Source organism: Ambystoma mexicanum, chromosome 4q, assembly GCF_040938575.1.
Source record: "Ambystoma mexicanum isolate Mex_15411 chromosome 4q, UKY_AmexF1_1, whole genome shotgun sequence".
NCBI lineage: Eukaryota > Metazoa > Chordata > Amphibia > Caudata > Ambystomatidae > Ambystoma > Ambystoma mexicanum.
In genome coordinates, this window is record NC_090928.1 from 255,738,396 (window position 1) to 255,754,095 (window position 15,700).

General features: G+C 45.3%; 1 protein-coding gene across 1 annotated transcript in view; it reads right to left on the reverse strand.

The window, feature by feature from the left end:
* LOC138467651 (glycogen phosphorylase, brain form) overlaps nucleotides 1-15,700 on the reverse strand; it is a 760,591-nt gene that overhangs the window by 619,719 nt on the left and 125,172 nt on the right. Inside the window, exon 2 of the mRNA XM_069607828.1 lies at nucleotides 3,849-3,950. Within this exon, the coding sequence (XP_069463929.1) occupies nucleotides 3,849-3,950 (102 nt within the window). The remainder of the gene's footprint in view (nucleotides 1-3,848; nucleotides 3,951-15,700) is intronic.

Consider the following 15,700-nt stretch of genomic DNA (forward strand, 5'->3'; position numbering starts at 1 on the left):
GTGTCCCACAGTGTATTTATAGTGTGTCCCAAATGCACAGAGTCAAATTCACTTGGGGTGGGTTTGTTCGGCATCTGTTGGTCTGGGGAGCCAAAAGTAGCTCCATGTACCTGTTGGTGTAAAGCTAACCAGGCTCTACAAGGCAACAAGCAGGAGCTAAATAGCCCCAGCTCCCTTAAATTTCGAACCTTGTTCTTAACAGAAGTCTTCGAGCTGAAGGACTTGATGGATTGGTTTGCTAGGCTAAATCGGCTCATCATTCATGGCTGGTCTTGGACAGATCCTCCTGGCCTTGACACTATTTACATTTACTAGCTGCTGCAGCTTTTGGTTGGTTTTGCCAGCTCTGCTGTGTGTTTCCTGACTTCAACACTATGTTAACGTGAGACTGATGTGGTCTACTCAAAGAAAGTGAGGGTGTTGAGTACAGGATGAGACCAAGTAAGGAGGGATTTCTCAAGGTTTATCATTCAAGAACATGTGATTTTGAAGTGCAACTACAGAAAGGTCCAGGGTGTTGGTGAGATTTGTAGTTTTCTGTAAGTAAAGAAAGTGAAGCATGATGTTCACCTCCATGTTTTTAACAGGAGTAGAACTCCCCTCGACTTACAAGCAATGGAAAGTCCTCTTGTGCATTCCTTTAGTGCAATCAACGTGAAGTCTGAATCAAACATTTAAATCATTTGAAATCCAAAATCTGTGTATGTTCTGTTGCTCCATAGATGAACACAAGGGAGTAACACACGAGTAACAAAAGTAACAACCCATAGGTTGCAAATGCAACCGGAGGCTATTCCCTCAGTCATCTCTTAATGCAAGTGACCTTATCACACACTACTCTTGCCGTACCCAGCAAACATAATCTAATCCACTGCACCCACCCACATCTTGCAGTTCACCCCACTCCTCTCCATCAACGTTAACTCGCACGTGCTTTCCGTGTTCACCCCTGCCACTCTAACTGGTCCCTATAACCACCATTCTTACTTTAAATATTGCAAACATGTCTGCAGGCTAGTGTTTGATGACATGGAACATTAGTAATGATATAATAAGAAGATTCCAAAGCACTGCATTAAAGGGCTGTATTTCTACTATGTCTATTACTAACGTTATGTGTCTGCAAACACTATCTTACAGGCATCTTTCAAATTACTGGATGAATCCAGCCCCAACATGTTCTGCAGTCTTTCCTGTACATGATGTACAATGCAATAAATAACTGCAACCCCCAAAACGAATGGATTTGCCAATGCTTATTTTATTTAGGCTATCATTTCATTTAATTTTTGATACATTTTGTTGGTCCTGAAGTGAGAACAAATTAATGCTATTGATGTGTAGAGTTTAGGGTTGCATATTGGAGGCAGAACTAGATCCTGTGTGTTGTTTGGGTGGACTGGATGATGTCTTAATTAGCAGCCATTTTAGAGTAAGGCACTTGGTATTATTCATATTTGTGTAGGTGTTGTGGTTAGGCATGGCACTGGGCATTCTTTTGGCCATCTCCTTTGCCAATTACAACCAACCATTGTTGAATATCACCAACCATTGCCGACCCTGGTCGACCATTGCCAACCATAGTCAGTCATTCCCAAATATTTGCAAACATTTTGAACCATGGCCGACCATCAACAACCATGGTCGACCATCCCTGACCATTCTCAACTACTAAACCATCGGCAACCGTGGCAAACCACCACAAGCCACAGCTGACCATCTCTAAATATTGGTAATCATTGTCGACCATCGCCAATCATGATAGACCATCACCAATCAGAGTAGGCAAATGCCACCTTTTGTCGACCATGACTACCATGACTAGCCATAGTTGGCCATTGAAGCTCATCACCAACCAGTACTCCTCCTTTTGTCCACCATGACTAGCCACAGTCGGCCATTGAAGCTCATCACCAACCAGTACTCCTCCTTTTGTCCACCATGACTAGCCATAGTCGGCCATTGAAGCTCATCACCAACCGCTACTCCTCCTTTTGTCCACCATGACTAGCCATAATCGGCCATTGAAGCTCATCACCAAACAGCACTCCTCCTTTTGTCCACCATGACTAGCCATAGTCGGCCATTGAAGCTCATCACCAACCAGCACTCCTCCTTTTGTCGACCATGACTAGCCATAGTCAGTACTCCTCAACTGTCTCTGTGTCTGGAACTAAGGAGGAGCTGTGTGTGACCAAAGCAGTTATCTTTAAAAAGGTCAAAACTGTTGAGATGTCAGTGCTTTTTCCAACTGCTCGCAAATCCTGAAACAGGAAGAGTTATCAGAGGAAGAGAAGCATCACTGTCTGCAGGTTCATTGCACTGGCAAAGGTTCAGGGTAAATCACTGCATTCCTTCGACTTTCCACTAAGACAGTTGCATACATTATAATCCTCAACCTATCGCCACAATCACCCTTCCTACTCGCCATGCGCTCCTCTACCTGCCAATCCTTCCCCTAATCCTTATGTGTAGACTTGTAAAACTGTCCACCCACCATGGATACTTGTCAATCCTACACCACTCCTCACAGACAAATGTACAAATGAAGCTCGCCCTCATACTGCCGCTGCTTTTACCACTGGCACCAATGCTACCATTCCACTGGCACTGCCACTATCACTACTAAAACTGCTACTCCTACTATTAATACTATTACTGGTGCCAACCGTAGTGCTAATACTCGTGCTACAGCTGCTCAGACTGCAATTACTATAACTAACGCTTCTGCAATCCCTTCTTGGAACCCCTTATTCCACAAAAGGTGAAGAAACGCGACACCATTAAGAATACACGAATTGATAAGCTCTCAATAATCAGAACACACATTGATGACAGCACAGCCACTAACCCACCCTCTCCATCAATCCCGCCCATGACTGTGCAGCTGCCGCCGACATCAAGTTGATTAAGGCCCATGCGCTCTTTCCCCTTCATCAACTTATCAATGCGCCGAACTCCCAAATGACCTTCTCCAGAACTCACAGGTTTAATAAGCAGGCTTCTCAAAAAGGAGAGTCTCGCCCGGACGACCTTGTCCAAAATTACTGCCCAATCACCAACCTTGCCTGCCTGTGGAAGGTAAATGAAAAACATGTAGGCTACAAAAATGTACGCTACAACTGCACAAAGAAATAGATCAATATGGTCTGACACAGTGACTTCATTCTGGGATCAGACCCAGATGGGTCATTGAAACAGCAACCATAAAGGTCTTTAACAACAGAATCCATGACGTAAGCAAAGAAGATTCATGTCTTCTGGTCATGCTCAACCTCATCACTGCCTTCATAGTTACCCACAAAAATACTTACGTACAGAGGCGTTGCTGGGGTGGGGGTTGGGGGGGACTGATAGGGCTATAGCTCAAGGTCTTTAGTTTGTTGCCCCGGATAGAAGTTCTGGGGCTTCAATCAAAAGGCTATAGCTAGCCCCGAGTCCCAACAGTTCCGACATTAGCATAGCCCCAGATCTTCTCCAGACCTAGCAACACCCCTGCTGACGTAACTTGCTAAAATGCAGTTTGCCAACTCTGTGCTGATCTGGTTCGCCTTGTATCTGACAGAAACCAACTGGTCCAGTTGCAGAATTTCAAATTGATACAGCACCTGCTCATATGCTTAATCCTCCGCGTCTCCATCCTTCCTCGAGTCATCTTTAATCTATATGTACAGCCTCAATGCGCACACCTTAATGACCCCAGCGTTTGTATCGCAGGGCTTGCAGTAGCGGTGGCACAAAACACTGCTTAGTGAAAATGGCGCCAAAACAAGTTAGAACTGTTTTGGGAACAGTTCAAGGTAAAGTTTCTCACAAATAGAAAAGGGTCCGTCCAAATGGTGTCGCACCTGATAAATGGCTTCATCGCACGCGCTCTGGAGGCCAAGGTTCACCATGGTGTTCTGCAGTGTCCGCCCCATGTAGAACTCCAGTGACAAGTAGTAAATCCGCTGTGAGACAAAATATACACACATGTCAAATGACAGATTTATGCAATACAGTGCGCATGATCATTGCCATTGCTCGGGTATTAAACACACGTGCTCAATCCTTATCAATACATACACAAGAACACTTTACATTTGTCTAGTGTTAAACTTGTACACATTTAGTTAGTGCTCAAAATATTAAAGGGTGAAAGGCATAAATGAATGAATGGCAAAATTACAAAATATGCCTTGTCACCTGTCAGTTGGTTAATTCATTCGTTTTTCTTCCACTTCTGGCTAGGTGAGGTGTTGCTGTACAAGTCACCACATACGGTGGCACAATGTTTGTGTCATGTCCATTTAGGTTGCATCAGACACCCAGGTTTCTGATTCTGATCAATTCATACACCTGACTGTGCAGTATAGACAGAGGGGCAGAACTATCCGACTTCACCTTGACGCCAAAGGAAAGACCAGGCAACAGTATGGGGAATGGGGCCATTTTGAGAAGAGCTTTCCCCGGCCCGAGTCCCGGTAGCCTGCCTTCACAGTACAATGCAGAAGTGACAGATCTTGAAGAGGAATGGCAGTGTTCAGCAGGGTTAAGCGGCGGCAGTGAACTGGGAACCAAAAGACGTCCCCGGAAATAATGTTCTACGTGGACCCATATTACACATTTTGTGCAAGCCAAGCCATTTTTCCATAATAAAATGTAGGAAAAAATAGGTAACCACACAAAAGAGGCCCCTGATGCAAAGGCCTACTGGGAAATCTCCTGGGTTCCCTGAAGGCCAGTCCACCCAAGATCAGAGGCAAGAGAAGTTATTTGGAAGAAACCCAAAGAGAATAAGAAGTAATACATACACTTGGACTATGTGACTGTCCTAAAACAGCAACTGCAGATGCATGTGGGGTAAGGAAGAACTGATGTGTGCTTTATGACATTAGGGCTTATCTGGTGCTTTAAGTATTGCAGCTCCTATTGCCATGTTTGGGAGTAAGGGAAGCAGGAAGAGAAGTGCCTAATTAGGTTGCAGGTGTTGGCTAACACATCCATAGAGTTAGTGAGCCCTTAACTTTAGGTGGAAGAATAGAGTCTGGTTACTGTAAGTCCATGCTCAGAAACCCTCTAAGGGAGACAGGCGGTATGTGGGTATCTTGAATATTTCTGGGGGTAGTGTGATGATTCACAGGTTCTCGTCATTTCTCCCCAGAGGGGAGACCTTCCCTTTGAGGCTATGGAGGTGAGGCTGCTACTCATAGTCCCCCTATGGGTAGTAAACAGCAGGATGACGTCATAGGGAAAGACTGCCTAATGGGGATAGGTACTCCCATCCTGTGAAAGCCCTCCTTATTCCCAGAAGCTATGACCCTGTTGACTCCTTCTCGTTCCCAGCCTGAAACTACTACTGTTTGTTATTATGAAGTCTCTACTATTGCATCTGAAAGACCAAAGATGAAGAAGAACCAAAGAAACACACAGAAGAACCGTAGACAGGATTACCCAAGAACTGTAATAGGGTGGCCACTAGGAGGCATGAAGGTAACTTCAAAGGTTTTGACAACAACCATTGACGCTACGCTACGGTGGGTCCCACAGTATAAAGCAAAGACAGAGGAAAGACCAAGGGTGTTCGAGCACAGGAAGAGCAGCAAGGGAAGCCGCCGTCCATCCCGCAGAGCCTAGGAAATTCAAACCTGCGTTGCCTGAAGTATCGAGAGACAGTTGGTCACTGAAGAAGAGGTCGAAAGGCATCACGTGAGCTGGAGGGAACCCGACTCGCTGCAGAAGCAGGAAGAATCCAGCAGTGGCGTGGCTTCTCAGAGGTGGATCATTTGGTCCATAAAACCGGCGAGACTGCCATAGCAACAGATCCGTGGAGCCGCACAGAACAGAGAGGAGGAAAGCAGGAAGACGTGCTGAGCACGTGTAGAACCAACAGCGACCTGAGACCCTGGGAATAACCGGTAGCACTCCCCAGTGAAGATATAGGTAATGGGAGTTGCGGAAAGCCATGCACGGTTCAGGGAGCCCAAACAGTCAAGTAGTCCTCTGAAGTGATCTCCCTCATCACAGTAGGGATGAGTAGCCGCTCCGTTCCCTTGAGTCACGCACCATCGCTGTTCCTCGTGTATGTCTCTCTCGAGTTGGGGGGCGTTCTTTTTATGTTGCGGTAGCTAGGTGTTGGAATTCTCTCCCACTCTGCGTTTGGTCGATGGCGAATCATTTAGTTTCCTGCCGATCTTTGAAGACATTTTTGTTAATCTAAAGGCCAACTAGGGTATGCGCTGTTAAGTGGACTCTGCACAGCGCCAAGATGCCTTTGGGTTGGACGTGCGCTTTGTCTCGGGAGGATAGCTCAGCAGCAACGTGCTCACCTTGGAAGCAAGATGATACAGAGCAACACAGGTTTGATCCCCGGGTCCATGCTTAGAAACCTCTGGGTATTAAATGCGTTATAAATAACCTATCATATCATATCATAAATTAATTTAACATAACATAACATACCCATAGAATCAAGAGTCAATTATTCCTCAGGAGTGATATCCCTCATCACAGTAGTGATACCAAGAGAACCAAGAGTCAAGTATTCCTCTGGAGTTACATCCTCGTCACAGTAGTGACACGAGAAACCATAAATCTCAACCGTACTTCAGGAGTGAACTCCCTCATTACAGTGGGAAACTCAACGTATGTGAAAAATACCAAACGGACAAAGAACGGTCAGAAAGTAATATCCCCAAGATAGAAGAAGTTCTGATAAAGTATAAGCAAGAAGAAGAAGAGTGGATAATGTCCTAAAACCATTGTTCACAAATCCTTGAGAGGAAATAAAAAGACTTCTGAAGATTTGTCCAAAGGACTATCCAGGGATAGTCTCCAAACCTATTTCAGACAGACCAGGAGAAAGGAGTCATTCTGCTGGCCTAAGTGTATTTGGTAAACATAAAAAGTCCTGATAAAGTGCTAGCATTAAGAAGTAGTGAGAAAAGCCTTACTTCTGTTGTTTGCAAATCCTTGGGAGGAAGTGAAGAGACTTCTAAAAAAACATGTACAAAGAACTATCAAGCGACAATCTCCAAAGCTCTTCCTGGCAGAATAGGAGAAGGGAGTCATTTGGTCTAGGTATATTTGGTAAATCAGACCCTATTGCAAGAGACTGCTGTTAAGTCAACGTGAGACTGGATTTTTTCACCAGGAGAAGGGAGCCATTCTCCTGGTGGCTTGAATAAGAAGTTCACTGAACTCTTTGTTTCTTTGTGTATTAGTCAGTGGTAGGGATAGAGTAGTTGTTTTGGATAGAGGACGGTATATTGGTTTTTGACTTGCATCCTGACGAGCACCCAAGTTATTCTAGGTTGAGGTAGGGAAAGCCCCTCCAGAAATAGGGGGAGAAGAGATTCTTTTATTTTTTTTCAATAAATATCTATTGCCAAAATAATACCACCTTGTCAGCCTTGTTACTCCATCTCACCACAGTAGTCACAATATTAAGTGTTCTATTCTGTAGTCTTGTGTGTTTCGCAAGCCAAGCGTTGTGTGGAATGTGAAACACACAAGAAGGGGAATGTGAGGCAGAGGGTGGGTGCAGAAGTAAACGATTGATCAAAAAGATTGAGGTTGTGTAGAAGGCTGGAGGAGCACCGCAGGTGTTTACATTTCAATAAACTCGTCTTATGTTTTAAGAACGGAGTGCTCTTACCTCAATACAACACTAAGCCCAACTCTTTCAGCTGAATGCAATTGTTCCTGCATACTTCTACTGAGGAGGTTGAATTGTTAATCCTTCTACCACCTAAGATGTTCCCAGTCATCCGGAACCATTGAATGTGGATACCGCCAACATGAACTGTGCTGTGTGTGGATTAATGGAGAGGCGTAATAAAGGTTCTGTAGGGTTTTAGTGTATAGGCTGCAGCCTTGAGAAGAACCGCATAAGGCAAGACACCTCAACGAAAGGAGTCCAAAATGTTGGCTGTATAGAATCTTATAGCACAGTGTTGATCAAGACGATGGACAAAGTCTATGCAGACTTGGTCTACTGAACAACAAGATGGAGGGGTGGAGTCTCCTGAGCCTGGGATAGTCCAAATCTAGCTAGAAATTGACCAATAGTGTTACCAGATACAAGAACACTCACACCTTATTACTGACAAATGAAGGCAATCCTAGAGGGTGGGGCTAAACCCTTATAAAAGCTAATTGAGTAGACAGAACAGTGTGAGAGTTCCGAGAGAGTGAAGGTGCAGAAGAAAAGTGAGTTGGAAGCAGAAGAAGCGGGAGAGGAGGAGGTTGGTGTGGAAAGGAGTATAAGGAGTATTATACTTTTTTAAAAAATAATCTTTATTTAAATTTTAACACATAAGTAACAATTACACTAGTCGTGAGAATCACCAAAATAACCATATTCTAACAAATTTCTTTAAATACAAAACTACAACCATAAACAATAAGATCACTCCTAGATTCCTCACCCTAAACCTAAAACATACATTAAAAACACATACAACAAACATACACACACAAACAGAACACCACAACACCAACTCCCACCCTAACCCCATCATCTACCAACCGACCAACCCACACTTCACCCAAATAAATCATTGAAGGATTCCCAACGTTCACAATAAGCAGTCTCTCGATGAAGCCGATAAGCACGAGACCTTTCATGTCCTGACAATGTACGCATATCTACTAGCCAATCATCAACAAGTGTTTTTTTCCGCAATTTCCAAACCCTCATAAAGTGTTTATTAGCTGTTATCAGTGCCCTATTAATCCAATCAGAAGCATCACAGAACCACACGCCTCTACTTTCATTTGAGAGGAAAATCACAGATTCGAAAGTTCGAGGCAAGGATGGACCTAGCACAATATCCACACGATCCAAAACATCCTTCCAAAAGACAAGTACCCTTTCACATTCCCATAACATATGCAAATAAGTTCCACTTAACTGGTTACACCCCCAACACAAATCAGAGGCCACCAAGCCCCTTGCTTTCATCTTCACTGGGGTCCAGTAGATACGCCCTAAGATTTGCTGATGTATATATCTTAAATTCAAATCCATTTTATCTCTCACCGTTACCCGCCAGGCATTATTCCAATCCTCCACCAATAGATCACTTCCCAATTCAATCGCCCACTTCATCCTCAGCGCCTCCCAGGAAGCCTGCATACACTCCTGTATAGGCATCAATTTAATAAACGTGGAGTATTATTCTAAGACTTCCTTAAATACCTGATAAGACTACAGTGGTAACAACTTAATAGGGAATGCAGGGATGGTGTATGGTCAGAACATGTATCTTGCAATGTCCATTCCTTTGCTGTGGTTTGCAAAAAAGCAGCAAGATGAGTTTACTGCAAATCCATGAAATAGCTACCAACAGACAGCACCAGTTATTTCATAGTTTATATCTACGTGGTTCCCTATAAATGTCAGAAAATAGTCTTAATGGCCCATTAATGACACCACATGGGTAATCTTATTGTACCCATCCCACACAAATATTCTGAACATTATTTTGCTCTCAAGTTTAGTGTTTTCCCAACAGATGTTTTTTTCTGTTGGATTGCAAAGAATACTCTTATTACAAAGAAGAGGGGCATGAAATTATTGTGTACCAGTTCAGTCAGCAGTGGTCTCTTAGTGGGGCGATTATTTTGCTCTAAATGGTTCTTTATAACTCTCTCCTTTTACAGAACAACATTTCGTGTTTAAACCAACTCTTTTTTTGAAAATGATGTGCTAACTACAAATGCAATTGTTTGTTAGTGCAATATCAAGAGTTATTTCCCAAATAATAATACTTGTTTCAACAACTTCAGGTTAAGTTCGCCCTGCCTGAATTTGAAGTTCCGATCAATATCTAGCTTAAATCACTGAGCTAAGTTGATGGGTTTTTGGCTTTCGGAACTTGCAAACTACCTTACTGGAGCCAGATTACAGACACTTGGAACGGGTGCAAGTGCAAAGTTGCACTGTATTAGCACCAGGGCAAAGTTTGCCCTATTTCTAAAAACACTGAGACATATTAGAAAACCATTACAGCACCACATGTGCAGTTTGTCGTGGATTAAGCATTAGGGCAAAGATTTCTCTATTGCAACAGGTACATTTTCCCAGCATTCATTTCTGCACCAGGACAAAGTTTGCCCTAGTGCGAATACAGAATGGTATTAGCACATGGGCAAACTTTGCCCAGGTGCAAAAAAATAAAATACAAAATGTATCTTTTCTGCACCATAGCAACTTTTACCCCTTGAGTTTATACCATGCCAAACTGCCCTTGTGGTGGTCCAGCTGTCTTCTAATATGTCCTAGTGTTTTTAGAAATAGGGCAAACTGCCGTAGTGCTAATTAATGCCTTGCAACTTTGCACTTGCACTGGTCCAACGTTTCTATAATCTGGCACCTGGTTGTGAGCTTAACATTTTACGTCTCTTCGATAGTTCTCGAACCTCTTGCACTTCTTTCCAAAATGTTTGAGGAGCATGCAGGTCTGTTTTTAGGAAGTTCGAGCCTGCCTGCTCACAAACTCAGTGCACACTTTAGAACTACAGATTACAATATATTAACCAGCTTCTGCTTAAGGTGGATCCAACAAATACAACGTTCCCTCTCAAAAATGTAATGCGCTTTTACTCTGCATTGCACAAATGGCTCTTAAAACATAAGCGTGGACTCTGAAGGTCTTGATGGCAAGCTGCTATTCTGTGGATCCCGCTGGCTTGAGAAAGTAAATTGATGGTGACAGTTTCATAGATTCTAACCTCTGAACTGTGCTCACTCCACCTTGCAAGATGGAGGCCATCACTATTGGCTGTGAAGGTTACCTGGTATGTGGGAAGATGTGAAGACCAGAACGGTGGTCTTCAGAAAATTCAAGCTATGCTACTCTGAGACGTTCCGTTGGGGGGTGCTTTGTGTAGGAGCATCTGGCGAGAAGTACCTGCTCGGATCAGCTGATGGTGCAGGCACAACTGTGAAGGTAGGACACACTGCATCTGCACCTACAAACACTTTTGAGAGAGTGGACAATCAAGAGGTGCCTCCCTACATGATTCACCCTTCCTGGGAACGTTGCCGGTGCCCTAACTAATATGAGGTGAGGGCTTCTGAGGAGCGGGGCATGTGTAGATGGGTGGTGGTGTGCTGAGATACAATCTGACTGTGCCGCCAGCGCAAATTTATAGAGTCTGAGAATAACAACTTGGCCTGCTCCCTCCACTGTGGACAATGCCCAATAGGCTCAGGTACCCCATGGTCCAGCTCTAAGACAGGTCAAGGGTCAAGGAGGTATTCAGTGATAGGGCCATACGCATTCTGGAATTTAAATAATTGCACAACAAGGCTTTTACCACTGCTGCGGTTTATAGATTTAAGCAAAACTAGGCCACAAAACTCAACTAAGCGTCAACCAAGCTGCTTTACACTTGTAGCGTAGTTGCTGACGGCGACTGCTGTCAAAATCATTAGCTGCCACCATCATTATAGATACACCTTGAAATCTCAATCAACATCTTACAAAAACACCGTTACAGAAAGGGTTGTGCGTTTCTTACATATGGTGATTGGGTGCTAAAACCTAGCGACTGCAGCCAAATTTGCTACGCTAATTTATTCAACACAGGGCATTTGATTTATTACCACTTGATACTATATCCCATTACAGAGCCAAAGTCCAGAAACCTGCAAAATAAAAGAGATGGCACAGTCCTAGGAGACAATCAGAAAACAGCAACCATTTGCCAGACAATTCGAGAAACACAGCATCCTCTGCATGTCTCGGCTCCTGCCACATATTGTGATTTCACCCACGTCTATTACCTCTTGCAGATCTCAGGTAAACACATGAATTCAGGATTTTAACAAATGATTCCTCACAGCTGAGGGTAAAGTAGAAGAAATCGAATGAACACTCTAAGACTATGCCAATGAAGTCCAATCTAGCCATGTAACAACACTTATCATGTTTACCGGATAGGTGACGTTACGTGGCTAGAGTGGACTGTATTGCTGTAGCCAGTCTGGTTACATTTCTGCTTCTGACATGGCATTTTGTACAAGGCATTTATGATAAAGCAAGCATGACAACTGTTATTAGGTGGTGTGAAAAATCCTTGGATGTCATCCCCTTTTCCCTCGGGGGAGCCCTTTGCAGTGATGATATTTCAGGAAGAAAGCGGCATGTTGACACTACATCCCAACTGTCCTCTTCCTGTTTTGCTCGACACAGTACACTAATCCATACTGGGACGAAGAGGATGCATGGAGCTATGCAGAGTGCCTCACAGAACCAACATGAACGGTCTAGGCTTGGAACAAGTACTGGGACGAGGAGGAGGAGTGGAGGCATGAAGAGTGCTCCTGGGAACTATCCTGAGCAGTCTAGTTGTTGCCGGCTGTTTATTGGTCCAAGGGGAGTAGAAATAGTAGAGGGAAACCAGGATGTGTTGTCAAGCCTTCCCTGGAGGAGCAGGGAGCAGGAATCCTGTGTTGTAACAGAAGGTGCTGTGGACCATTGTACTGCCCAGAGAGAGTGGGAGCCCTTGAACCCCAGCAGCCTGTGGGGAACCAAGGGGTCTCTCTTACTGGGGGAATCAAGAGGACCAGTCTGCCTCCTACAAAAGGTTGGGGCCTTGTGCACCAGCTGTGTGCAAGAAACTAAGGGTAGTTGGAGACTCCCTCATTGGGGGAACCAGAGAGAGAGAGAGCGGTCCTCTGAGGAAGAACAGAAAGAGCCGTAGCATAGAGGCAGACCGGGATGCCGAGAAGTGAGAAAGCTGCTGCAGAGCCGGTCCAATCAAGAGGGATCAATCAACAAGCAAAGAAGGTGAAACTCCTGGCCTCCCTAAAGATCGTTAAGAGTGAAGACAAAGCACCACGCCTAACAGTGCGGCGTGGCCACGGTTCTGAGAAGGACGCAGAGAGAAGGGGAAACCCCACGACAGGCGGCAGGCGTCCTGGAGGACACAAGTCCATCGTGGACCAGGAGATAAGGTACTCAGATGGACAGGGATGATGCCAGGCCCCTAGAGAGTGGTGGAAGCAGTAGTACAAGCAGTAGAAAGGTAAGGGGAAAGAAGCCACTTTCCCTGATGTCGTGATATGCCCAGGAAACCTGGGAAGTACTGAATTGCAAGTAAGCCTGAGAAAGGTTAGGGGGAGGAGGTCACCCTCTCATTCCCCTAGTATTGAAGACTGTGAGAGATATCTTGTATGAAGCCAAGAGAAGGTAAGGAATCCTTGTGGGGCTTGTGACACAGAAGGAAGAAGCCAGGGGACTGGAAGACAACCCTGCTGGCACTGACAACTTTTATTTGGTAACAAACCAGGGGAAGGGAAACATCCTGCCTGGTATAACGGGAACTTCGAGACTTTGAGAACTGTCAGGAGGAGGGAGCCACTCCTGAACTTTGGTTTTGAATCCTCTTTTCGGTACCTTATTTTTTAAACGTTTTTCTACCCTGGACGCTACAGAAAATCCCCTTTTCACATTATCCTTAGTTCAAGTGTAAGGGAGGAAATAGGTTTGGACATAGGACTGTCAACACTTTTTGATTTGGACTCCCTGACTGAGACATTAGTAATTTTGATTGAGGAAGGGAAACCCCTCTTAGCTTTAAGGAAAGATAGGAGTTTCACCACTGCTGGTGAACTTCAATAAAAGTTTATAAAAATCAAAATGCCACCTGTGTGTCGTTTGCCTTCTTCTACACCCTTACAGTGGCTAGACTGGCATTTTGGTGCAGCCAGTTTAGCCATTTCCTTCCGCAGCTTGACATTCTTTAGTGGGCATTTATGATAAAGTAAGCATGTTAAGTGTTATTATGTGGCTAGACAGGTATTTTGGTGCAGCCAGTCCAGCCATTTTTGACTGTGGCATGGCATTTCTACTGACCATCTATGATAAAGCAAACATACGCATTATTACGTGTCGGACATGTTTTATTTTTGTGGCATAGGATTTTTCATGGCAAAGCCAACAGAAGTAGTTCTTTGGCAGAGACAGCCTGGAAATGTTTTCTTATAGTACCATTACTGGCATTATGCACAAAGCAAACATAAGTATGTTCTTATATGGGAATACTGGCTTCTATAAGTGCAGTCAGCATCGAAATATATGGGCACAGCCAGCATCAACATGTTTTTTATACTAGCATATATTGTGGGGAAAGGCATCATGAAAATGTGTTGGCAAATGTCACAGGGAGAACCCCACCCAACACTCCTACTCCGTTAGTTTGGGCTCCCTCGCTACGCTCGTTCACGCATATTTGTGGCAAATGTTAATGCCCCCCCAATAAAAGAAATCACCAGCCGCCACTGAAATGTGCACGTGCCCTTTTTATTTCTTCTTTCAAACACTTTTTGGAAATGTCTTTATGATTGAAATCTCCACGCATAGAGAAGGGGACAATAAGGGGGTAATTCATAGAATTCAGCGCACAAGAGTGCACACGGCTGGCGCACAGTGTGCGCGTGCGAATCCCTGCGCCAGCCGCGTGCGCTAAAATACATTTCCGCGCACAGCGTATTCATGGATTCCAGCCACCAAAACCAGCCGTGGCGCACAGTGGCGCAGCGACCCTGCAGCAGTGCCAGTTACGCCCCCAAGAACGCCCCTTGCGCAGGGAAAAGCCATCAAAATCCCAAATCCAGCGCAAAGGGCTGTGCTAACCCTGTACCAGCACGGCAAGCGGGGTACGTGTATCACTGGGGTGCGCGGGAAGTTCCTCACGTGATTTCAGCTGGGTACGTGTATTCCAGGGGTGCGCTGGAAGTTCCCCACGCGAATGTCCTGGGTACGTGTATTTCGGGGTGCGCGGGAAGTTACACACGTGAATTCAGCAGGGTACGTGTATTTTAGGGGTGCGCGGAAAGTTCCACACGCGATTCCATCAGGGTACGTGTATATCAGGGGTGCGCTGGAAGTTCCACACGCGAATGTCCTGGGTACGTGTATTTCGGGGTGCGCGGAAAGTTACACACGTGAATTCAGCAGGGTACGTGTATTTCAGGGGTGCGCGGGAAGTTTCACACGCGATTTCAGCTGGGTATGTGTACATCAGGGGTGCGCTGGAAGTTCCACACGCGAATGTCCTGGGTACGTGTATTTCGGGGTGCGCGGGAAGTTACACACGTGAATTCAGCAGGGCACGTGTATTTCAGGGGTGCGCGGAAAGTTCCACACGTGATTCCATCAGGGTACGTGTATATCAGGGGTGCGCTGGAAGTTCCACACGCGAATGTCCTGGGTACGTGTTTTTCGGGGTGTGCGGGAAGTTACACACGTGAATTCAGCAGGGTACGTGTATTACTGGGGTGCGCGGGAAGTTTCACACGCGATTGGCCCTGTGCGAGCGTGGTACGTGTATTACTGGGGTGCGCGGGAAGTTTCACACGCGAATTCAGCAGGGTACGTGTATTTCAGGGGTGCGCGGGAAGTTTCACACGCAATTCCATCAGGGTACGTGTATATCAGGGGTGCGCGGGAAGTTTCACACGCGATTTCAGCTGGGTACGTGTATTCCAGGGGTGCGCTGGAAGTTCCACACGCGAATGTCCTGGGTACGTGTATTTTGGGGTGCGCGGGAAGTTTCACACGCGATATCAGCAGGGTACGTGTATTTCAGGGGTTCCGTGGAGTACTACACGTGAATTGGCCGTGTGGGTCCTCCCAGGTGTTCGCTCTACAACCTCCACGGCCCCTGCAGGCAGCCCACACCAAGGGGGATTACCCTGCACCCCCAC